Source organism: Silurus aristotelis (assembly GCF_946808225.1).
Source record: "Silurus aristotelis genome assembly, chromosome: 29".
In the NCBI taxonomy this organism is placed as follows: Eukaryota; Metazoa; Chordata; class Actinopteri; order Siluriformes; family Siluridae; genus Silurus; species Silurus aristotelis.
Window position 1 is genome coordinate 1,832,713 of NC_139602.1, and position 25,109 is coordinate 1,857,821.

The window sequence follows — 25,109 nt, forward strand, 5'->3', positions numbered from 1 at the left end:
GTCCGTCTTTCTTTCTGTCTGTCTGTCTGTCTGTCTCTATCTATCTATCTATCTATCTATCTATCTATCTATCTATCTATCTATCTATCTATCTATCATCTATCTATCTATCTATCTATCTCAGAGTGATATTCACATAGAGTATCTTATTTGTATTATTTGTCTTATTAGTATTAGTCATTTGCTGTTTTCTTTTGTAATAAGTGATTTTCACTCCTGTTTTGTGTTTTACTTTTTTATATATATATTTATAAAACCCTGATCAAATAAAATAAATGCAATGAAATAAACGTCAAACAAGACTTTAACACTAACTTTCTTCTGAGAAATAAAATCCCCTCCGATACGCATTTGATCGGGATCTGGCAACCCAGTCAGCCCCAGTCTGCTCTAGTGAAATCCTCGTTCTGTCTGAACACTAATATTTATGTATTATTTCGGGCTTTTTTTTTTTTTTTTTTTTGAGTTTCTGTAATATAATATTCCTATAAATTATATAGTGTTTTTAAAAAAATGCTGTCTTCTACGTGGAACTTTATTAAACGTCATAAAAGGAAGTTTATTTTCACCGGAGCTTTTGCTGGAGGTAACACACACACACACACACACACACACACAGATACTAATGCTAGTCACCTAGCTAGCAAAAAAAAACCTTATCGCGAGCGTGTAAAACTTGAATATATTATGCAAATTTGAACAAAATGCACGATATAAATATGCATAGTGTAAGGTTTCAAATGAAGCTTATTCGCTTTATTTATATTTATATATATATTGGGATCTATTTGAATGGCATTCAATGCAAACTTTGCGTCACGTGACCTGAGCAGGCGGACGGTGAAGTGGACCCTGGTCAGGTCCACAAGTATTCGGACACCACCCTTATAATTAGAATAAAATTTGCATTTTTGCATAAATGTGTCGAGATAAAGCGACGAGCTTTAATTCAAGATGTTGAGCAACAGTCATGGATTTGTTTTTATTTTTTAATACCACCTTCATTTGCCAGGAGGTCACAAGTAATCGGACTCCTGACTCCAAATTTTTGCTTAATTTTCATTTGGTACATTCTTTATTAAAAAGGAAAAAAAAAAAGGTGTGTGCTGAGGGGGTGGGTTTGGGGGTGAGGGAATGTAACCATGCAGCCTGTCTACAGTGTATGATTGTGGATTCTTTCCTCTGTGAAGAAAAAGCTCTTCAGAACATCTATCCAAAACCGAGAACACTCAAAGAATCTCAAAGAACCCCTGGAACATGATTCGTTTGGCAAAAGATTACGGTGATAAATAAGAGTGTGGAGAAGGAAAGGAAGAGTTAATGATGCAAATCACTGTGTATTGTTTGAGGTGGTTTCAGAAAGTTCTGAGAAAATGTTTCCACGTTAAGAGGGCGAAGTGACGGTGCCCATGTGGTCAGAATATCAGACGTGGTTACGCACGTGGTCAGAATAGCACCAGATGCACAGCTCGCGATATACACAGTACGATGCTCCGTGTCGGTGCTCCCTGTGATTGTGCAGTGCAGCCTTGTGCTGCCATCTGTTGGTGTGTTACAAAACCAGTCTGCAAAACTTGATATCGCGATTATTAGTCGTGATGTTCAAACAGCTAGTGTCGTCTTTTTTTTTTTTCTTTTAAGATTTACTGAAATAATGCCAAATGATACATGACCGTTATACGAAACAAAACGTTCACGTCCTGGTCTTCCGCTCCATCTTGTCCCTCAGGCGTGTACCTGCTTGGCAAATACGCCCAGCGAAAATTCCAGGAGATGCAGGAGCGCGAGACGTCAGAGTACATCGCTCAGGCTCGGAGGCAGTTCCACTTCGAAAGCAACCAGAGAACGTGTAACATGACGGGTGAGATTTAAAGATGTGTCTGCTTCCAAAAACGCAAAAATAAAAAAGTTTGTGAAGATCATTACGGTTTTGTTTGCAGTGTTGTCTCTGCTCCCCACCCTGAGAGAGGCGATCATACACCACCTGAACTCGGAGAGTCTCACGGACCTGCTGAAGTCCAGGTGAGTCTCAGACGTGATGTTTTCTATAAATATAATTGAAGATATTTATAGAACGTTTGACGCAAAAAAAAAAAAAAAAAAAATTGTCTAATTGCTTTTTTTTTTTTTTTTTTTTTTTTTTTTTTTTTTTTTTTATACAAACAAATAAATATTTTAATCATTTTTTCAGGCCAGTTAACAAGATTGAGATTTGGGAGGATCTTAAGACAATCAGTGAGTTTGAAATTCAAATCCTTTGATTTTTTTTTTCAAAGATTTAGCGTTTTGTTTGATCTCTTGCTTCTGTTCACCAGGTTTCACTCGGAGCATCGTGGCGGTTTACAGCACCTGCATGCTGGTGGTGTTACTTCGCGTCCAGCTCAACATCATCGGTGGCTACCTGTACCTCGACAACTCGGTCACAAAAAACGGAACGGTACTTTTATCCGGTAAAATACAAAAAAAATTAATAAAATAAATTCCGCTCAAACACACGTTTAAACGAATGCTTTTTTTTTTGGTCTGGGTGTGTTTTAGACACCTATGGCTCCTCCTGAAGTCCAGCAGAAGTACCTGTCGAGTATCCAGCACCTTCTAGGAGACGGTAAGTGCGATTTATTCCGTTTTTCTTTTCTATCGTTTCTCGGTGTATGCGATTTTTTTTACTAACGATCCGGAGGCCTTTGTGCCTGCAGGGCTGATGGAGCTGATAACCACGGTGAAGAAAGCCGTGCAGGAGATCCTGGGACCGTAAGGCATTTTTATGGAACTTGTACATTTTAGCAGCAACTGGCATCTGGTATCTATCTCCAGAGCATCCTCACAGCATAATTCTACCCCCACCGTGCTTGACCGCCAGAATAGTGCTCTCAGGTTTAATTTCCCTCAAAGCTTTTGCATAACCATCCCAGTCTTCTGACCTGCTGTGGGATCCTTGTTCTTTGCTGGTTATCATGCAGAAAGCTAGCCTTGCCTGGGTAAGATCTTGAGTGTCCTTACTTCCGCCTGAACACCATTGCTGATGAATGAAATTTCACAAAATCTAGTGGAACATCTTCCCAGAAGAGTGGAACCTATGATATTGAGACTGAATGTGGATGTTCAAACAGGAGCACAAAACCATCCTATGCTTGGTGTCCGCAAACATTTGGCCATAATGATGTGATCCATACAATCTGAAATACATCACTACACCACTAGGTGGAAGCATTAGTCCATCAATCCAGGGGTCTACTCTGCTGTATCAGGTGATATGTAATTATGAAGGTTGCAGTCCAGAGCTGGAGCAGTAGAACCTTCAGCAGTCCATCAAGCATCATTATAATTGTAACGGTTTGGATTTTTGGTCTCGTACTGCTTCATTGGTGATCAGCTGATTTTTTTTATGATATAGATAGAGCAGGGGTTTGGGGGTGGGGGGTGCTTATGCAAGGTTTCTCACTGAGGTGCTCACTTTGTTTCAGAATCTCGTTAAAGCAGAGTCTGTCCCTGCAAGAACTAGAGGAGCACATCATTCAAATCAGACGCCTGGTGGAAGAAAACTCCGGTGGCTCGCTCAAATTCCGGCCGCTCTCCTGCTACATGATGACCGACGAGGAGAACCCGTTATCCGACCAGGTACGCTGAAACTGACGGCATCCTGTAACCCATTTTGTAACATTTTCAACACTCGTGCATGTGCGTGTCACTCACAGGCTCACGGTCTGACGGAGAACGACGTCACGGCGATAAAGCTCCTGAACGAGACCAGGGACATGCTCGAGAAGTACGTAAGAAAAGGTCCCTGGTTTCACCACGCAATTATTTAACACGTTTCTAATCGCCGTCTTACGATTTCCAGCCCAGATTTCAGCACGATACTCGGCGCCTGCCTGAACCGGGGCTTCAGCCGCTTTCTCGACAACATGGCAGAGTTTTTCCGGCCTCCCCGAGGAGACTCCGCCCCCAGCAACACACCTGATCATAGGTCAGGAATGAAATATGGCAGTTGTGTATCGCTTCATTTATATCTGTTACAACTTCTTCTTTTTGTTTTCGCAGCCTTTTACACGTGAGCCTTCCTCTCGCCAAAATCATTCCCATCGTCAACGGACAGATTCACTCGATATGCAGCGAGACCCCCAGCCAGTTCGTTCAGGTACGTTCGAGTCGGCTTTCACGGCGGACGTACGCATGTTTGCGTGTCACCACGGTAACCTTTTTTTTTTTTCTCTTCGTTCGCAGGACCTTTTAACGACCGAGCAAGTGAAAGAGTTCGCCGCCAACGTTTACGAAGCGTTCAGCAATCCTCACGAACTGCAGAAGTAGAACACGTTTTAACGCATTCCCCCCGGAAACAGCACGTTCCCTCGTTCCCTAGGATGAAAAGGACGTGGGTTTTTTTCTTCCTCTTTTTTATGATCGGTCATAATTGGAGCTGTTTTTTTTTTTTGTTTTTTTTTATAATTTTTTTTCTCCATATAAATAAAATACACATTTTTCCCTGTACAGTTGTGATGAAGAACGAAAGGGACTGTTGCTTTCTCCGAACAAACCTCTTAATAAAATTTTTTTTAAGAGCACAGGAAAGTATTTTCGGTATTTTCTTTTTTTTTTTTTTTTTTTAACCTGATACTGTAAAATTGTAATAAATCTGCGATTTTTTTTTTTTTTTTGCTGACGTTAATTATAATAGAATAAAAAACCTAAGAGAAGCTAAATTCATATTAACTTATTGACACTAATATAAAAAAATAATAATAAACCAGAATAAACTCTTATTCATGAACAAGAAGAAATGATTATTACTGTGCTGAAGATGATTATAAAAGTGATATCAAAGTATTGACTTTTCCATGTCATGAAAAAAAATGTTCCTTCACTTGAACATGGAGGAACCGAACCAGTTCCTGCATTAAGCCAGCTCCATGAAGATCTGCTTTACATGGGTTGGATGTGTCTGGAAGATCTTGCCTATTGGACACCATTGAGATGAATTGAAAGTGGCTTAATGAAATCTCACAAAAATCTCCATGAACATCTAGTGGAACATCTTCCCAGAAGAGTGGAGTTTATCTGGTTATGTGTCCACAAACTTTGGCTATGTATATGGCATTCAGCAGATTTTTTTCTGCACTGTGTGGACAACAGTTTGTGGACACCTGAGCATAAGTTTGGCTTTTCTAATGATCTCCATTCTTCTCAAGACCTTCGGATCCACAAAGTCAGGTGTTAATGTACCGTAGGTGAGGTGAGCAGACCTGGGGTGCAGGGAGCTGGCTTTGTGTGTGTGTGTGTGTGTGTGTGTGTGTGTGTGTGTGTGTGTGTGTGTATATAAAATAATACCTTTTACATTTTTGAATTCTCTAATCAACATGCGCATGGACACATGGACGATTTATGCAAATTTATGTTTATTATTGTAAATGCTTTAAAGTAATGATGCCGCTTTTAATCACGCCAATCATCAGGACACCAAACGGAACTTTTGCTGTTTCCACACAGACGGTTTTAATTGCCGCACCACGGCAGATTTCGTTGCTCGATTTGAGACTCCGCGCATCCGCAAATTGTTTATTTTTTTTTTATATCTGAGTAAAGAAAGGACGTGGCAAATAAATGCGTGTTGGTTTCAATGTTTTATTTTTGCCTCTTTTTTTACTTTTATTTATTTCTATTTTTAATAATAATAAAAATCAGCGCCGTAAATTGCCGTCAATTAAAAATTTATAACATTTTATTTTATTTTATTTTTTTATTAAAAGTGTTAGTTATTATGAACATTTAGGAAGTTTAAATTATTTAAAAATAAATTTACATCAAATAAATTAATAACAATTTTAAACTAAAATAGAATGTTTTTTGTAACACTTAAAAATATAGATATTTGTAAAATTGTGTCATTGGTTAAATTGGTGCAAATTAAATTAATGAAATAAAAATGTATTAAAACATTTTATAAAATAGTTTAAATTTTTTAGACCACGTTTGGGTAATACAGATGTGTGTGTGTGTGTGTTTTACATTTAATGCTTCCTTCCATCCTTCATTTATCCACTCTTTCGATATGTGGAATTGTCAGGATTTTCTCCTTTTCAAGAGAACTTCTAGAGTCTAGACGGTCTAAAGTCTAGACTGTTGGAGAAATGTTTACGATAGTAAACAAAAATGAGAAAAATAACAGTCCTGACTGATCACCTAATCCCAGGCTCTGATAGAGGTCAGGTGACACCAGCGATGACTCAGCAGGTGACTAATCCCAGAAACTGCAGAGCTCATGCTGACGGCGGGTTTTCAGTTGTAAACATCGCCACCTCACGTGCTTTCCAATATTGCAGCTCGGTCACATGACAAGCCCTTTTCTCTCTCTCTCTCCCTCGAACAGGAAATTCTACCCTGCCCTGTCACATGATCCACGAAGGTGACATCACTTCGTAACCTTTTATTTATTTATTTAGGTTTTTTTTTTACACGAATTCCTGAAACGTGAGGTAAAGACGTGATTGCGTCATTGCATCATGTTAATTCCGATTGTAAACGACACCACGTGATTCCCGTCGACCCACTGATCGCCATCCAGGGGGGCGTTTTGTTTTAATAGCTTTTTTTGTTTGTTTGTTTTTTACTTTTATTACGCAGATAAAGTTCAAAAGTTTTGACCGTCCTGTTTGTGCATTCGGAGCCCAGTTCCTCTTATAATAACCTCCACTCTCCTGGGAAGATGTTCCACTAGATTTTGAAGGTAGTGAAGGTACTGATGTAGGTGACAGTGAAGAGGTCTGGGGTGACACTCCAATTTATTCTAATAGGGCAGCTTGGTGGTGTTGGGATTTGAACCCACAACATTCTCAAGGACATTTCTGGAGCTGAACTTACAACCTTTTCAAGGATTTGGGAGTGTTGGGATTTGAACTCACAACCATCACAAGGGCCTATCAGTGGGTGGCAGATTGCTGGTGATGGGGATTGAACTCACAATCTTCACCTGGGCCGAGCAGTAGCACTGTGGTAGTTTTTAGGATTTCAACTCACAACCTTCTCGAGAACATTTCTGGAGCTGACATTTAAGCTCACTACCTAGTCAAGAGCCCTATAATGGCAGTGTGGTGGTGCTGGGATTTAAACTCGCAATCATCTTCAGGACATTTCTTGTGCCTTTTGAACTCATGACTTTCTCAAGAGTCCAGCAGTGGCAGCTTGTTGGTGCTGGGATAGGAACTCACAACCTTTTTAAGGACATTTCTGGAGCTGGCATTGGTACCCATGACCATCTCAAGGGTCCCGCAGTGGCAGCTTGGTGGTGCTGGGATTTTGAAGTCATGCCCTTCTTCAGAACACCTCTAATACTGGCTTTGGAACTCATGACTTTCTCAAGGGCCACTCCTGGGCTTTTGAGTTCTAGTCAAAAGTTTTGCGAGTTCAAATCCCAGCACAACCAAGCTGGGATTTGAACTCGCAACCTTCCGATATCTCAGCCGCTGATCTGCCACACCTCTCGTTGGAATCTTTACCGAAATAAAGGCAGGAAATGAAAAATAAAAACACCTGGAGGAATCAGCACGTTTTCCAAAGCCCATTGTAGTGTGTTATGTCACACCAGCGTATCGGGGAACAGGATCGGATTTCATAACCGTGGCTCACACAAACATCTGCGCAAGCAATATGTCAGCGCTATTAGTATTACAGAACACCATAATCCCAGGATCGAACGGAACCTCTCACGTGATCGGGGTCCAGAGAACCGTGGATATAGTGATAATGTGATAACACACACACACACACACACACACACACACACACATAATAGAGGAATTAATACTGCGCTTGTGTTCACAGCAATGTTGCATCCTGGAAGGATCAGCACAAACTACTCGTCTCCCGTTACTATGACGCATGCTGCAGTCACGCCACAGAACCATCGGACGATGTCATCTTGAGCCGAGCGATCCGATTGGCCCGGTGGCTTGCATCACCTGTCCCGCCCCAGCCCCTCCCCCCTCCTCCTCCTCTGTATCAATTCTGCATGAGGGCTTGGAAGCCTTCCACGCAGTCACGTGACCTTTTCCTGATCGAACGCAGATTCACCGTATCACGCTTAAACGTTGTTATGCTCTCTCTCACGGTTCTCTGGAGGGTCCGTAATCCTTGAGGGTCCATCTCATCATACATGCTATGACCTACAGTGTGTGGACACCTTCAGCATCCCATTCTAGATTTATTCTCCCGTTAATTCACTCTCGAAATAAGTTCAAAGTCGTGGATCAGTTTTGTTTAAATAAAGGGAATTTTTCAATGTTAGCGCATCCGATGACGTCCTCAACATCCGTGTGCCTCAAAACTTTTGACGTTTGACGGGAAAAATCAGTAGTTTTGCGCATAGTGTCTATGACTCATTTGGAGTACTTGCTTGACCTTATCGTTTTGAGCCGAACAGAAACTTGAAATGGAAACAAGGAACTGCTGTGACCAAAAAAAAAAAAAAAAAAAAAAAAAAAAAAAAAAAAGCTCTTTGGGGAAAATGTTGCTTTGTCATGAATTAAAAAAATTGGGGTTACAAGTTTTTTTTCTGGCCTTCCCTCCTTTTTTTTTTTTTACTCCTAGTGCGAGATTTTCACATTCAATTAAATTCACTTCAGAAATCGGTATATAAAACCATAATTACTTTATAAAACTATATAAAATATTATTTTGGAGTTTTAATTATTGTATTATATGCTGAGCCTAATGCATATAGTCTATACATTTTATTTCTTTATTTCTTTATTTTTGTTAAATTAAAGTATAAAAAAAAAAGGACTCAATATTTGATTATATTTAATTTAATATAATATTTTATTGTCGCAACCCTACTTTTTTTTATTTATTTTTTTTATTCAATCAATTAAATTACATTTTTTAACCACTTTAAAGCCGAAACAGATCAAATAAATATTGATTTTACTTGAAGTTACATGACATTATATTTGGTAAGCACAATACATATAGTTTATATATTTTATTTATCCAATTTAATATTTTTCTGGTCACTTCAAAGTATCAGAAAAGGAAATTATTATAATTAATATTATTTTATTTTAGATTTTATACTATTTTAATAAAAAAAATTCCTCTTTTATAGAACAGAAAAGGAAATGGAACTACTCTATATTATATTATATTATATTATATTATATTATATTATATTATATTATATTATATTATATTGTAAAAATAATAAATACAGTTTTTGGCCTATTTAAAATAACAGAAAAAGGTCTTTATTATTTAATTACATTGTTATATTAAATATACTTCTCATATATATATATATATAATTTACAACTATTTTAAATTTAAATATATTGTTATATAGTTAAAATTATTATATATTAGTTCAAACATTTGCCCACTTTATAGTAACAGAAAAGTAAATGAAAATTAGGAACTAGTAAAAGGTTAAAACAAAAAAAGCGCCAGATAATCGCACATTTATATCTCCAGGAAAAGTCATAAACGACCTTTTATTCTCATAAAGCAGAAAAGACAACTAAAATAATTTTACAGTAACAGCCACATAAAAAAAAAAAAAACGTCCAAAATGAATTCATGTCGTCAAATCTGTCATTTTAACCCCCAACTGGTATGATGTAAGGCTTCCGTATATTGGTGAGGAAGGAGTTGTGGATGTTCTGCTCCCTCCTGTTTCGTTGTCAATACGACCGGTTATGGCAGATCCATCCGATCCCCCAGACGCAGCTGCAGAGGTAAATAAGCTCAGGCCCTGTGCAGGGTTTTAAGGAATCCTGGCAATGGCTTTCCCTCCGTCTGCATGTCCGAGATGAAACCCTGCTGGCTGCTCAGCGCTAAAGCCGGCGAGCCCTGTAACCGTGGCTACGCCCGGGGGGGCAAACAAACAGACCAGGGTGTCAGTGGCTGTTCTGGGGTCATTGCCACATGGAGGAAGAGCGGATTGCGCAGCGAGTTTATAAATAACCGTGACGAGAGCCGTCGTGCATGGTGCAAATCGCAGCAAAGAAATGAGCAACTGTTGTTATAGTTAGAGGAGGAAATTTCATCCCCGATTCCGAATCCGTGACACTGAGGTGCATCCACAACTGCTGATTCATTCACCGATTATTTATATCTATATCAGGGATGTGTGGGGTTTTTTAAGGCCCCTAACCACTCAGATTAGAGTTACTTCATATGAATGAATAAAAATCGTACAATAATGGCACCAAAAGGGGGCGCTAATGAGTCCTTTAGCTACCTATAGATCGTTTGAAATGTATTCAGCGATTTATTATCCTGATTTTTGTTCCACAAATAATTACTCGCTCGTATCGAACGTATTTTGTGGACACCTGACCGTAAGATTGCTATGATATAATAACCTCCATTATTTCCAGGAAGATGTTTTGTGTCGATTCATGAGATTTAATTCATCCACAAGGGTGTTAGTAAAGTCAGGTACAGATGTAGGTGAGGAATTAAGAAGGTCTGGGGTGGTCTGAATTTATCCCATAGGTGTTTAATAGGGTTTAGGCTCCCACTCAAGATCTTCCGCACACATCCAACCCATGTGAAGCACAGGTTCATGGAGCCGGGTGGAAAAGTCGGGTGTCCCAAAGAGTGTATTGATAATGTTACGTTGAAGTTATTGATAAGGAAACGTATTGATGATTCGCTTAAATTGATGCAAGTATGAAACTTACAATACAATTTATTTAAATATAATAGAATTAAATAATTAAATAATATATATATATATATTATCCATTTTTTTATTACTAGAAATTTCTATAAAGTTATTAGACAATAATAATTGTATCATATATATAATTAGTATTTTAGATCTGTTTAAAAAATATCATACATCATATATTTAATATTTATTTTATATATATATATGTATTGTCCACATTGGTAAATATTCCATATAAAAAAAAATAGTAAATAAAATCAAAAAATTAAACATCTATCCAATATAAGAGCTCGGTAGGATGACACAGAGCTGAGCTAATGGTTCTTCAGCCTGTAAGAGGGTGAATCACGTTTACTGGAACTCGGTACGTGATAATGAAAGTGATAACAGATCAGTCTCGGTTTTTGTAGCAGCAGAAGCAGTGGCGGTACTGCTTTCCTTTCGGTCGCGTGATCTTGAGGAAAACAGGACGATTTGGCCTCACCTAACACACACACACACACACACACACACACACACACACACACACACACAGAGCTGACTTGCCATTTCCCGGAAAGGATGATGTCATTGTTTTCCTGTGAGATACTGTACTGCCTGGGTTTCTTTTAAAGGAACAATACTGTAATAAAGCACAGAGTTTCAGTTACTTTCATGTACACACACACACACACAAATAAATAAACAAATAAATAAATAAATAGTCCTGTTCCAGTATGACAATGTTCCAGTATCCCCATGGTGTTAAGGGTCGGAGTAGAAGAACTCCTGCGCAGAACCCTGTCCTCCTCGACCCCCTTCAAATGGGACTGGAGACTCCTTACCTCCTTCAGCAGCAGTAACATGACACGAGGGATGATGCTTGAGTCAAATCTATCTATCTATCTATCTATCTATCTATCTATCTATCTATCTATCTATCTATCTATCTATCTATCTATCTATCTGTCTATCTGTCTGTCTGTCTGCCTGTCTGTCTGTCTGTCTGTCTGTCTGTCTGTCTGTCTGTCTGTCTGTCTGTCCGTCTGTCTGTCTGCCTGTCTGCCTGTCTGTCTGTCTGTCTGTCCTACAAAAGTATTGGGACACCCAACTTTTAAGCCCATATGTGCTTCTCTCCACGCTTGTACATGATATCTCCGGATGCTGTAGCGTGACCTCGAGTGACCTGCTATAAAGCTCAAACCCTATCAAACACCACTGGAAGGAAGGAATTGGAACGCCACTCCAGGTCTCCTCATTTCCTCACCCAAATCAGAACCTGACTTTACTAACGCTCTTGGAAAAACGTCTTACACAAAATCTTGTGGAACATCTTCCCAGAAGAGCGGGGCTTATCATAATGAGTCATTCGGGACTGAATGTGTTAAAAAAGTGAAGAATCTTATGGTCAGGCGTCCATGTCTATGAAAATATGCTTTTTGTGGATGTGTGTGGAAGATCGCGAGTGGCCAACGTTAGAGCTCGAACCTTATTTGAGACCTTCGGGATGAGTCAAAAACGAAACCCTGAAGAAATATAAAGGTTTTAGAAGAGCAAATGTGGAATGGGATGTTCAGTAAGACGCACATTGTGGTCTTTTGTCTATGTCATGTGTGTGTGTGTGTGTGTGTATTATATTGTCCTTCAGGTGATAACTTTCCAAATGAATCAACAACCACAGCAGCAGGGGGGAAACCCGCTGAGTACAATATTAAGCTTTATAGCTCCAGGCGTGACTGAGATAAGGTTTCTAATCCTGGCGGCCGATGAGATACGCAACAATGTTGTGTTTGGATTCTTATTGTATTGTTTCCTGGTAACACACTTGATGTTGCACTGCACCGGATTAGGGAGAGGAGCAGAAGTTTCCAGGACAGTGTTAGTGGTATGGGATTCACACACAGTGAAGGAATCTATAGTGTGTTGCACTCCATTCTCTGATCATCCAGAAACACACTCCTCGAGCGCTCTTACCCCTGCCCTTTAAGAGACCTTTAGAGCGGGGGTACCTGACTCCACTCGTAGTTCTCTGGAGCCCTGACGTAAGCACAGGAACCTACTATATCTATCTTAACTATTGACTGAGCAGCTGGAATGGAGATGGGGATCCTCGCTTCAGAGGCAGATTTTAGATTCCATTATTAGATGGAATGATGTGGGAGATTAGATGAAGGTTCTAATCTACTGTATATAATCATATAATACATGGTACAAGTGTGCGGTTCTTCGCCCAAAATTGTATACCATCATATGGAACATCTTCACAAGCTCCATCAGGATGGATTGAACATTCATACGTCGTTCCCTTCATTTCTACACAAATTTCACTGTACAATGGATCCCCTATAATCATGTGTATATATATATATAATTATTATAAACTGTTTACATTTTGACATTTTTTTTAATAAAATGTCTGTATGGTTAAATGATATATAAATGATATATATAATATTTGATAATAAAAAAAAAAAAAAAAAAAAATCATATGGATTTAATTGAGCATTCAATTAAACTGGCGCAAATTTATTTGAATAAATAAATAAATAAATAAATGGAAAAATTTAATCGTTTACATTTCTTAGACCCCTTTTGGATAATATAAATTTATTATTATTATTTATTTATTTATTGGAATTGTTGTGTATGTTTTCGAGGTTACAAATTATTTATTTAAAATATGTTAAAAGTGGTGGCGGAGGCTTAATAATTTTGCGGTCCGTCACTTAATATGTTCCTGAGGGAACTCGGATTATAACTATGTTCCGCATATAAAATGGATTGCATTCAGTACAGTATTATTATTGTATACATTATTTAGAATATTTTGATTTGTTTTAGTATATTTTATAGTCTATTTGATAGTATTTATAGCTCTTACATCATTAGGAGATCTGCGTAGTCAATGACGAACATTATAACAACTTACGAACAAATTTATGGTACGAAGAATCGTTCGGAAACGTAACTCGTTCATAAGGTGGGGAGCGTCTGTATATATATATTTATGATTTTCTGATTTTGTTACTTTTTTATTTTATGAGAGTTTGCATAGTAAACATCCTGTCGTTATCCTAGTCCACCTTGTGTCATCAGTGTGACGTTTTATGGCCCTGATTCCCAACAGAAGTTTGAGGAAATAGCAATGAGGGGTTAGGGTGGAGGTGGGAATTAAGGTGTAGATGGCCACTGAGTTGGATTTGGGGATAGAGATAGACTTGGTACAGAGGTGGAGGTGTAGATGGAGATGATTTGTGGACAGATGTGAAGATAGATGGAGAAAGAAATGGAGGCTACAATTGAGATGGAAATAGGGAGGTGGGGAGATGGAGATACATGGATATGGATTTGGAGATGAAGGTGAAGAGAGATGGAGTTGGGAATTTAGGTGGAGATGGATAGAGATGGATGTGTGGATAGATATGGAGATTGATGGATGGAGTTAGATGGTGGTGGATTTAGAAGCTTGGCCACTTATGGGTGTGTGTGTGTGTGTGTGTGTGTGTGTGTATATGTGTGTTCACAGGGTTGCCTGATTGCATCATCGCAAACCAAAGCTGCTGGCCCGGGTGCTATAAATAGGATGACGTCAACCAGGCCCCGCCCACTTACTAGTAAAATACCACGCCGGGGTTCTACTATAAAACCGGACCAGGGTGATGCAACGCGCTCAGCTACAGCTGTAACTTCTCACAGAGACACACAGAGACAAGAACAAACCCCAGCTGGAGTTTTTAAGACAAACACACGCTTCTAAACGAGGTAAGTTACAACTCCATTGTCATTCTCGGAGCTTCAAGCCGACAACCGAACGCGGTTCCTGGGAGACGCGCTTTAAACACTTTCGGTGTTTCATTGCTTCTCTCGTATCTCTGTTAAAAAGCTGTGAGAACATGAAGAACCTTCTAATAAACCCCCAGGAACACTTTAATAGCGAAAGCGTTTGTCGGGTTTCTGCGGTAAACATTTGTAACTCCGGCGCTGCTTTCAAAACTGTAACACTGTAACAATGTTACGCGCGCGCACTCGCGGGACGCGCGTTCACGACACACCAGGAGGCAACTTTTCTCGTGGAGCTTCTGGAACTTTCACAGCCGTGTTCGGACATGTTCAAGATTTCTCATCCATCTAGAAATAACTCGCGATGTCAATAAACCCAAGCCGATTTCCAAACTTGAAAATAAATATTGCTTTGTTTTTGTTTATTTTTTGTATAAACTGATATGATTTGTGTTATTGTGTTAAATAAGTTGCTGTTTTGATCTTCCAGGGATTTCAGAATGATGCTTCAACATCCCGGTTTGGGTCTGGGTCTTGGTACTGGTCTGGGTTCCGGTCTGGGTCCTTCGGAGATCAGCGTGTCAGCTCTGGTTCCGTGTCTGTCGCCGCCCGGGTCGCTCACGCTCGACGACTTCACTCATTTCAGCCCGTTGGTGAAGGAAGAGCTGAGGTACGCCATCCACAACAAACGCCTGTCCGGAGGAATAAGTTCGTCCAACACGAGCTGCTCCGGGTACAGCCCCGAGAATCCCGCCGAGCCGCTCAGACCCAAGAGAGAGGTACTTTCACGTGTACGGGAGCATTTCATTTGATCAGGTTAATTAACACGTTCTTAACGAGCTCCTTAATCGTGTGCTAACGAATTGTTTATCTCTACAGCTCACGACGGAAGAGGTGGATCGCAGGAAGAGACGGCGGGAAAGGAACAAAATCGCCGCCGCAAAGTGCCGGAATAAGAAGAAGGAAAAGACGGACTGCTTGCAAAAGGTATCAAAGGCTGATGAAATATCTGAAGGTCCGATCCATGGACCATAGAGAAGATTTATATATAGTTGGGGATTCAGGTGGAGGTGTTTCGAAATTGTTGACACGTCTTTTTTCTTCGCAGGAGTCGGAGAAGCTGGAGTCTGTGAACGCCGAGCTGAAGGCGCAGATCGAGGAGCTGAAGAACCAAAAGCAGCAGCTGGTCTACATGCTCAACCTGCACCGGCCCACCTGCATCGTCCGGGCGCATAACGGACAAACCCCCGAAGACGAGAGGAACCTGTTCATCCAACAGATTAAGGAGACCACGCTGCAGTGCATGAGCTTCACCACGGCCGATTCGGTCGACCCCGCCCTCCTAGACGTGTGCGAAGGTCCTCATCTTTGAACGAAAAAAAAAAAACAACAGTATTCCAGACTGGACTAATGAGTCATTAGGACAAATGTACGATATGGACAAAAGTTTGTGGACACTTGACCATAACGATACGATTTGTACGTGCTTGATTTGCTCTCATGATAAGCTCCCAGACGTTCGTTTATTTTGCGGCAATTCGTTCAGCCACAAGGGCGTTGGGTCCCAAAGTATGTGAGGAAGTCCAGGGGTGTGGTATCACTTCATCCCGAAGGTGTTCGATAGGGTTTAAGTTCTATAGCAGGCCGCTCGAGATCTTCAACCGGAAACCAGATGTTTACGGAGCTGCTGAGGAAGAAGCACATTTAAAAAAAGAAAGCGTCCCAATACTTTTGGCAGCCGTACGTATTGTCAAAGCGCGAACACGAACATCACTACAGGTGTTTTGATGTCTTTATTCTGTATTTGAATGTTATTTAAAAATTGTTTTTTTTTTTACTCGCACCGTGACCCCATTCGTTATCCGCTCACTAACACCAAGCACCGGTTTGAGAAAGACGGCGCTGCGTATCCGAGAACGTATCGTTCATCGTTCCACGTATCGCACGCCGGTCCCACGTAGTGAACGAAGCACCAATACGATGCGTTTTTCACGTTTATGGTCGTACGTTACACCTTTTCACGTCTGTATAATCCGCCACTTCAAGCTGCTACGTTTTGTACAAATATCTCAGGTCAGACAGGAAGTACCACAGGAACGCACACGGAAACGGAATAAAGACAAGAAAATGAAGTTTGTTCCTCGTTCTGTTTTGTTTTGTGTTTGTTTTTTTTGTATTGTTTTGCTTTGAGTTGTTCACATGTCCTGAAATGTTCTACTGTATTTTTATATCTACATATACATGTGTGTGTGTGTGTGTGTGTGTGTGTGTGTGTGTGTGTGTGTGTGTGTGTGTGTTTGTTCGAGATGCACAATCTTGTCACTTTAAAGACTTTAAACTCCCGCGGTCACCATCATGTCACGTGTTTCACGTTCAGCACTTTTTTTTTTTTTCCAAGCGGAAGTGTAGTATTATTTCCTCGTTTTTTTTTTTCCCCTTTCAGAGATTTATTTGAAATTTCCGTCGAAGTCAGACGAGAGACGCAGGCGTCATGGTGTTATTTTTTTAAATATATATAATGTGGTTTTTCACTACAGCACCTTTTCCGTTTGTATGTCATTATTAATTATTATACATTTTTTGGCTTCTCGGTCGTGTTCGAACCACTTCAAGCTGTATTGTAATTGTATTTATGTTTGGTCACGTCATTAAAAACAACCCGAACGCCTTTTTAATGTTTGGATCTTATTTGTAAAAAAAAAAAAACCTCATGGGTTAGCAGAAGGGAGTCAGAGATCATCTGGGTGTTTTTTGTTGTGTTTTTCTTTTTCTATAATCGTATCAAAAATAATTGCGCAGTCGGGTCACGTCTACAAGTCTGAACATGCAGGATTTTACGGGTCATGGTTCAAGGTTGCTCGTGATTTACACATTACATACGTGATGTAACAGTGATTTTTTTTTTTTTTTTATATAGTCTTGCTAGTTTTTGTTATGCTAGTAGTCTTGCTAGGTATTAAGATTTACAGTTTCTAGAGAAAAAATACAAAACTTTATTTTTTTTATTTCATTACGTATCATTTAAATGTTTTATTTTTTTGAAGACTATTCTTGAAGAATAATTCTTAATTCTTTGCTAAATCCTTTACTGAATTTTTGTACGAATTTTCTTCAAATTCTAAACGAATGTTCTTAATTTTTTAATGATGTAAACAAATTTTTTTTTTTTTTTACATTTTCTTAATTTTTTTAATGAATGAATTTCCAAATAATTTTACTTGATTTACTTAATTTATTTTATTTTAATATGTAAAAATCTACATATATCTGCAAAGTTGATAATAACCTTATTTTAACCATAATAATAATAATAATAATAATAATAATAGATATATAATAATAAATATATAATAGTAAATATATAATGGTCAGTTATGAGAGGAAAAACACAAAATCATGCATAACTGAGTAAAAACGGAGTCTTCTGAGGAAATTCACTTGAATACAACTGATTAGAGTAAAAAACTGGTAAAGTATCAGATACTGTAACGTGTGCAATACTAAAAGGTCAAAAAAGAAGGAAAGAAAAAAGTACCCACCGGTCCCAAAAAATTCAGTGGAATTCCACAGAAATGGTCGAATGATGAAACATTGGCAGGATGTGAATCACAGGGGATTCTCTCTCTCTCTCTCTCTCTCTCTCTCTCTCTCTCTCTCTCTCTCTCTCTTTCTTCTTTTCTTTTCTTTCTTCGCAACACCCTTGAGGTCATTTCCAGCCTGTGTAACGTCTCTACGTAATTTCGTAACCGCTTTCAGTTTGGGTTTTGATGTTACGTTTATTCGCTTTCTTACAGTGAAAAACACTTTATGGAGAAATGTTTGTGGACGTCTGATCTTACGGTTCGTTGCATCTGCGTTTAGAATAAGTTCGACTTTTCTGCTGATGTTCCACTAGATTTTGTGGACATACAGTATGTGAGGCCACGAGGGTGGTAGTGAAGTCGGGTGTGGGTGAGGGACGGAGGCCTGGGGTGGCTTTGTGTACAGGGGTGTCCCAATACTTCTGACCATGGACAGACAGATAGATAGATAGATAGATAGATAGATAGATAGATAGATAGATAGATAGATAGATAGATAGATAGATAGACAGACAGACAGACAGACAGACAGATACAGTAGATAGATAGATAGATAGATAGATAGATAGATAGATAGATAGATAGATAGATAGATAGATAGACAGACAGACAGACAGACAGACAGACAGACAGACAGACAGACAGACAGACAGACAGACAGATAGATAGATAGACAGACAGACAGACAGACAGATAGATAGATAGACAGACAGACAGACAGATAGATGATAGACAGACAGACAGACAGACAGACAGACAGACAGACAGACAGATAGACAGACAGACAGACAGACAGACAGACAGACAGACAGACAGACAGATAGATAGATAGATAGACAGACAGACAGAAAGACAGACAGATAGATGATAGACAGACAGACAGACAGACAGACAGACAGACAGACAGACAGACAGACAGACAGACAGACAGACAGACAGATAGATAGATAGATAGATAGATAGATAGATAGATAGATAGATAGATAGATAGATAGATAGATAGATAGATAGATCAGCATCGAGCAGAGGTGCGATGAAGACAGAAGTTCCACATGTTGCACCATGAGAAATACACTGAAGTAACGTAAGAGCGTAAAGATGAAAAATTTGTAAGAGCAGAAATGCGAAATTGACAAACAATTCCAAAATATCCTGTGTGTGTGTGTGTGTGTGTGTGTGTGTGTGTGTGTGTGTGTGTGTGTGAGACAATTGCTGTATTTCCACATCAGGTAAACGTCATAGTACTAAATGACCGAATGGGGTACGGAGTTTATATGTATGAAGTATGAATTTCTCAAATGAATTAATTGGTCTGAAAAAAGTGTGAAGGCAAAAAATAAATCGGAATTATAATATAATTATTATTAAATATAGAGTTCTCTGTATGGGGGGTGCAGAGGGTCATCCAAGGAATGTATCTGTAGGTTTCTTTCTTCTGTGAAATGGTAACATCCTCACAATGTTCCCTGTAGGGTCTTTCTTTTTTTGGGGTGGGGGGGGGGTGTGAGACAACCTGAGAAAAAAACCTAATGTCAGACCTCATATCCTGCAAATCATAAACTCCATCCAGGAAACCAGTCAACCTGAAAGAACAGAGTTTGTTCAAATCTTTGTGAGTTCCAGCGCCCCCTATCGGTTTAAAGGATAAATCTGATTTCGGCACATGATCGTTTCCTCTCAGATGATACTTGGTTTGAGTAGATGGACTAAACTTGATGTTCATCGAGCGGCTGTTTGATTCACTTCCTGTTTCTCGCTTGCCCTCCCCCCACGCCTACAAATGAACTCGAAGATGGTTTAACACCAGGTCGTGTTACTAACCAAGGCTTTGTGTCAGGATGTAAAAAAAAAAAAAATGGGTTGCTAAGAAATGGTTTCACTTCCTGTATAGTGAATCTAATTTGTGTGCTTTTTGTATACACACACACACACACACACACACACACACACACACACACACACACACACACACACACACGTGCATCTTAATAAATCGATTCATTACACAATTATGGTTTACAGCTAATAAAACCCCCAAATAAATTTTTTTTTACATATTATTTAAAACCAATAAGAAAAAAGATTGGATTGGATTTTTAGATTGGATTACCAAAAAAAAGTATGAACATGTACAGAACTCAATACTCGGCCGCTGCTCCCTTTGCATGAATTACTGCCGTGGCGTGGAGGCGATCGGTATGTGACACTGCTGAGGTGTTCTGGAAGCCCAGGTTTCTCTGATAGATGCCTTCAGCTCTTCTGCGTTGTTTGGTCTGGTGTCTCATATCTTCCTCTTTACATTGCCCCATAGATTCTCCATGGGGTTCAGGTCGGGTGAGTTTGCTGGCCAATCGAGCACATGGATACCATGGTCCCTGAACCAGGTATTGGCAAGTGTGAGCAGATGCCAAATCCTGCTGGAAATTGAGATTAGCATAAAGTTGGTCAGCAGAGGGAAGCATGAAGTGCTCTAAAATGTCCTGGTAGACGGCTGTGCTGAACTTGGACCAAGTGGACCAACACCAGAAGATGACATGACTCCCCAAACCACCACTGACTGTGCAAACTTTACACTGGACCTCAAGCAGCTTGGATTCCGTGCCTCTCCTCGCTTCTTCTTTCAGACTCTGAGACCCAAAAATCCAGTCCTTTTTGTCCTTCGCCCAGGTAAGACACCTCTGACGTCGTGTCTGGTCCAGGAGCTGCTCGACATGAGGAATGCGTGAGTTGTAGCCCATGGAGACGTCTGTGTGTGGAGGCTCTTGAAGCACTGACTCCAGCTGCAGTCCACTCTTTGTGAATCTCCCCAAATTCCTGAATAAGCTTCGTTTCACCTTTTTTTCAACCATGTTTTCCTTCCATTCAACTTTTCATTCATGTGCTTGGATACAGCAGTCTGTGAACAGCAGCTTCTTTAGCGATGACCTTTTGTGTCTCACCCTCCATGTGCAGGGGGTCAATGATCGTCTTCTGGACAATTGTCAAGTCAGCAGTCTTCCTCCTATGATTGTGGAGCCTGAACCACAACTGAGACATTATTTAAAGGCTCAGGAACCTTTGCAGGTGTTTGGATTTGATGAGCTGGAGAGTGTTTGAAACCACGAGTCTTCAATATTGAACTTTTTCACAATTTTCTCATTTTCTGAGATACTGGATTTTAGGTTTTTCGATGATCAACTTTTCGATGATATTCTAACTTATTGCCATGCACCTGTATCTATATTTTATCTTCTTGAACTTCTTAACTTTCCTCAAACCTCTGGAAAAACTGTTCCAGAAAGGGTTTGATTTCACATAATTTGCATTTCCAGCCTACAGGAAAACTGGAATCTGGAATAAGTATCTCAATGTCCAATCTGTCAAACACAGTATTTCCTGTATCCTCACATATTTCAGACTGCTATAAAAAATTACTTCACTTTGTTAACCATAGCCAGCTAAGAATGCTAGTTTGGGTCTCCTCTGATGATTTTATTTATCCCCATGAATCTATACATCGTATAAATAGATACAAAAGTGATCGGTTCACATCGATCTGCAAGACATTTGAAGTAAGGAACAAAATGAAGCAAAAGAACGAATATGTCCAAACAGAGTATTCCTGCTCCAGGGCTTTCATGACACTGCATGTCCAGTGGTTTTAATTATTTTTTTTCTTACAAAGCAACAAAACATCCACCTAAAAATCATAATCAACATTTCTTCTTAGTTCTTGTCCAGACAAAGTTCTCATTAGAGTGAATGGAGGAACAAATAGGAAGGGTTTAAGCTCAGTTGTTTTAAAAAAAATACCATTCCAGATCATTTACCTTCCTGCAAAGGTGCTTCCAGACACTTATGGGGAAAACTTGGAGAAACATTAACCAAGAACTTACCGTACAGGATGTGGGAAATGTGGGAGTCCCACCTTTACAAAGAAAAGAGGTCTAAAAACAAAACATTTGCAAAATCATGTCATGACTGGCAACAGTTAGGAAACACTCCAGTGGTTCTGAATTGTGCTTCCTTGTACTGGGTACTTGTGCTGATTCTGGGAATCATGTCTTGATTTTTTATAAGGAAGATCGTTAGCCAGGATATTTGAACTGTGTCCAATAAGAAAGGAACTGAAAGGAAAAGTAAAGGAAAATTACCACTTGCTGAACCGATGCTCTGGCTCTACTTAAATACCTGTTCTGTGTGTGTGTGTGTGTGTGTGTGTGTGTGTGTGTGTGTGTGTGTGTCAGGCTGCAGACGCGGAAGCAGATAAAGTCCAATCATGTTCTTTATTGAGGTGCAAAAAACAAAACACTCATGCACCAATGAAAACAAAAGCAAACCCAGACATCCGCTCGTAACGAAGTATCCACTATGAGCGCGAATGTCAAACGCCTAATCCCAATGCAAGTAAAGCTTTCGGCAATGAGTACTTCAATAAGGAAATGGAGTTCGGAGAAATAGCCAGCGGTGAATCCCGGCGTTTGAGCAGCCACGCGATTTACCTGCATGACAATACAACGACCGACAGCCTGTGACTCAAGAACGTGAGTTTATGTAGTCTGATCTTTCATGAGCCACAGCTGTCGGTAATCTTGGGAAGCAGCGTGACTGCTATCGAGGGGGGCGTGGCAGGGTGGATCTCTGACAGCTACAGACGGGGGCGTGGCAGGGTGAATCCCTGACAGCTACAGAGGGGGGCGTGGCAGGGTGAATCCCTGACAGTACCCCCCCATCTAGGGGCGACACCTGACGCCCCAAAACCCACCTATGCCAGGCGGGCCAGGGCACTCCGAGGAAGGCCTCCTTAGACGCCTGGGAGCAACGGAGGCCTGGTGAACATCCTCTGCGGAGAGCCGGCATGGAACAACACCTTGCAGGAGGATCCGGAACGGAGCCACGCCCTCGGTGCTGACGGGAGGCTGAGTAAAGCCCCTGGCGGGGATTGAAGCCGGAGTGATCTCCATGGCGGGGAACCGGAACTGGACGCCAACCATGACAATGACCGGGGAGTGGAGGACGTCCCGGGCGGAGACCAGGAACGTCGTACCACCCTCTGAGGGACCTGAAGGACCGACGTCGCCGTCAGAGGGACCTGGAGGACCGACGTCGCCGTCAGAGGGACCTGGAGGACCGACGTCGCCGTCAGAGGGACCTGGAGGACCGACGTCGCCGTCAGAGGGACCTGGAGGACCGACGTCGCCATGCGGGGATCCTGTGGGCGATCCGTCGTCCTGAAGAGGACCTGGGGGCGAGACGTCGCCCTCTGTGGAGCTTGGATGCGATCCTTCGCCCTGCGTGGAGCTTGGATGCGATCCTTCGCCCTGCGTGGAGCTTGGATGCGATCCTTCGCCCTGCGTAAAGCCTGGATGCGATCCTTCGCCCTGCGTAAAGCCTGGATGCGATCCTTCGCCCTGCGTAAAGCCTGGATGCGATCCTTCGCCCTGAAGAGGACCCGGGGGCGAGCCGTCGCCTTCTGCGGAGCCCGGGGGCGAGCCGTCGCCTTCTGCGGAGCCCGGGGGCGAGCCGTCGCCTTCTGCGGAGCCCGGGGGCGAGCCGTCGCCTTCTGCGGAGCCCGGGGGCGAGCCGTCGCCTTCTGCGGGCGCTGGAGACGAGCCGTCGCCTTCTGCGGGACTGTGGGGTGAGCCGTCGCCGTCGGTGGAACCCGGGGGCAGCGGTTCAACTTCCCTTTCGCAGTCCTGGAGCCGGGGTGAGTGCACAGGGAAACCCCTGGGCGTAGGGGCGCTCCTTGGGACCCTTAGGAGCAGATCGGAGTCTACTGGGCAGCCTGGAAATGAGGTGAAGCCTGCCTGGAGATCCACGAGCAAAGAAGGGCTCGCCTGGAGGTCCACGACATCAGTGGAGCTCTCTTTGGGACACTGAAGCAGAGACGAGCTCGTGGGGTCGCTCGGAGGCCGAGACGAGCTCTCGGGAGGAGCCTGGAGCGGAGTCGTGCCCTCTGGAGGAGCCAGGAGCTGGGCGGAGCTCTCTGGAGGGACCTGGAGCTGGGCGGAGCTCTCTGGAGGGACCTGGAGCTGGGCGGAGCTCTCTGGAGGGACCTGGAGCTGGGCGGAGCTCTCTGGAGGGACCTGGAGCTGGGCGGAGCTCTCTGGAGGGACCTGGAGCTGGGCGGAGCTCTCTTGGAGATCCTGAGGCGGAGCCGAGCTTTTCGTGGGCATGTCGCCTTGGAAGGGGCTCTGGGATGTGGCGTCGTCTGGAGAGGGACTCGGAGGAGTCACTTCGCCTTCTGTGACCGGAGGTGGCGGCGCGGCGCTCTCGTGAAGACTCTGTGGCGGCGCGGCGCTCTCGTGAAGACTCTGTGCCGGCGCGGCGCTCTCGTGAAGACTCTGTGCCGGCGCGGCGCTCTCGTGAAGACTCTGTGCCGGCGCGGCGCTCTCGTGAAGACTCTGTGCCGGCGCGGCGCTCTCGTGAAGACTCTGTGCCGGCGCGGCGCTCTCGTGAAGACTCTGTGCCGGCGCGGCGCTCTCGTGAAGACTCTGTGCCGGCGCGGCGCTCTCGTGAAGACTCTGTGCCGGCGCGGCGCTCTCGTGAAGACTCTGTGCCGGCGCGGCGCTCTCGTGAAGACTCTGTGCCGGCGCGGCGCTCTCGTGAAGACTCTGTGGCGGCGCGCCGCTCTCGTGAAGACTCTGTGGCGGCGCGCCGCTCTCGTGAAGACTCTGTGGCGGCGCGCCGCTCTCGTGAAGACTCTGTGGCGGGAAAGCACGCTCCTGGAGACACTGAGATGAAGCAGCCCTTTAATTAAAACATTGGGGCTGAGCTGCAGGCTCATGGGAAATCCGGCACGGAGCCACGTGCTCTTGAGAACCTTGGAATGGAGCACCTTCCTCCTCAAGGGAACTGTAGTGGAGATCCACCACCTCTATCCCCAACTTCCCCAGAAGCAGCCCGCTGAATTCGGCGAGTGAGCCGAATTTGCCCCCTTTGGCGCTCCATAGTGAGCTGGCTTTGGCAAGAACTTCACCAGACAGGAGGGAAATACAGAGGGCAATCTTGGCTCGTTCGGAAGGAAACCGGGAAATGTTAACAGCCACATACTCGCCGATGCCTTGCAGAAATCCGCCTAATTCGTCTTTTTTCCCCGAGTAACGAGCCGGTAATCCCCTCGCGCT

The 25,109-nt window shown here is 42.2% G+C and overlaps 2 protein-coding genes across 3 annotated transcripts; both read left to right on the forward strand.

Annotated features, from left to right (window-relative positions):
* Window positions 1-347: 347 nt before the first annotated feature.
* Window positions 348-4,778, forward strand: pex3 (peroxisomal biogenesis factor 3). The gene is made up of 12 exons (XM_083534886.1): window positions 348-586; window positions 1,730-1,861; window positions 1,941-2,022; window positions 2,192-2,235; window positions 2,316-2,437; window positions 2,539-2,605; window positions 2,697-2,751; window positions 3,465-3,618; window positions 3,696-3,766; window positions 3,842-3,967; window positions 4,042-4,138; window positions 4,225-4,778. Exons 1-12 carry the CDS (start codon window positions 514-516, stop codon window positions 4,306-4,308), a joined length of 1,107 nt encoding a protein of 368 aa, XP_083391012.1. The 5' UTR covers window positions 348-513; the 3' UTR covers window positions 4,309-4,778.
* A 9,485-nt stretch (window positions 4,779-14,263) lies between these two features.
* Window positions 14,264-17,090, forward strand: atf3 (activating transcription factor 3). Of its 2 annotated transcripts, none has more exons than XM_083535585.1 (4): window positions 14,264-14,404; window positions 14,913-15,201; window positions 15,302-15,409; window positions 15,531-17,090. In XM_083535585.1, the coding sequence occupies exons 2-4, from the start codon at window positions 14,923-14,925 to the stop codon at window positions 15,792-15,794; spliced, it is 651 nt and encodes a 216-aa protein (XP_083391711.1). In that variant the 5' UTR covers window positions 14,264-14,404; window positions 14,913-14,922; the 3' UTR covers window positions 15,795-17,090. The 2 variants fall into 2 exon arrangements, with proteins under 2 accessions (XP_083391711.1, XP_083391710.1); XM_083535584.1 differs by having other exon boundaries at window positions 14,265-14,404; window positions 14,913-15,213.
* Window positions 17,091-25,109: the final 8,019 nt, after the last annotated feature.

Coding starts and splice junctions, on each gene's coding strand:
- pex3 (XM_083534886.1), top strand. CDS start 514: ATGCTGTCTTCTACGTGGAACTTTATTAAACGTCATAAAAGGAAGTTT. Junction 2,023..2,191: donor ACGGACCTGCTGAAGTCCAG/GTGAGTCTCAGA, acceptor TCATTTTTTCAG/GCCAGTTAACAAGATTGAGA. Junction 3,619..3,695: donor AGAACCCGTTATCCGACCAG/GTACGCTGAAAC, acceptor TGTCACTCACAG/GCTCACGGTCTGACGGAGAA.
- atf3 (XM_083535584.1), top strand. CDS start 14,923: ATGATGCTTCAACATCCCGGTTTGGGTCTGGGTCTTGGTACTGGTCTG. Junction 15,214..15,301: donor AGAGAGAGGTACTTTCACGT/GTACGGGAGCAT, acceptor TTATCTCTACAG/CTCACGACGGAAGAGGTGGA. Junction 15,410..15,530: donor AGACGGACTGCTTGCAAAAG/GTATCAAAGGCT, acceptor TTTTCTTCGCAG/GAGTCGGAGAAGCTGGAGTC.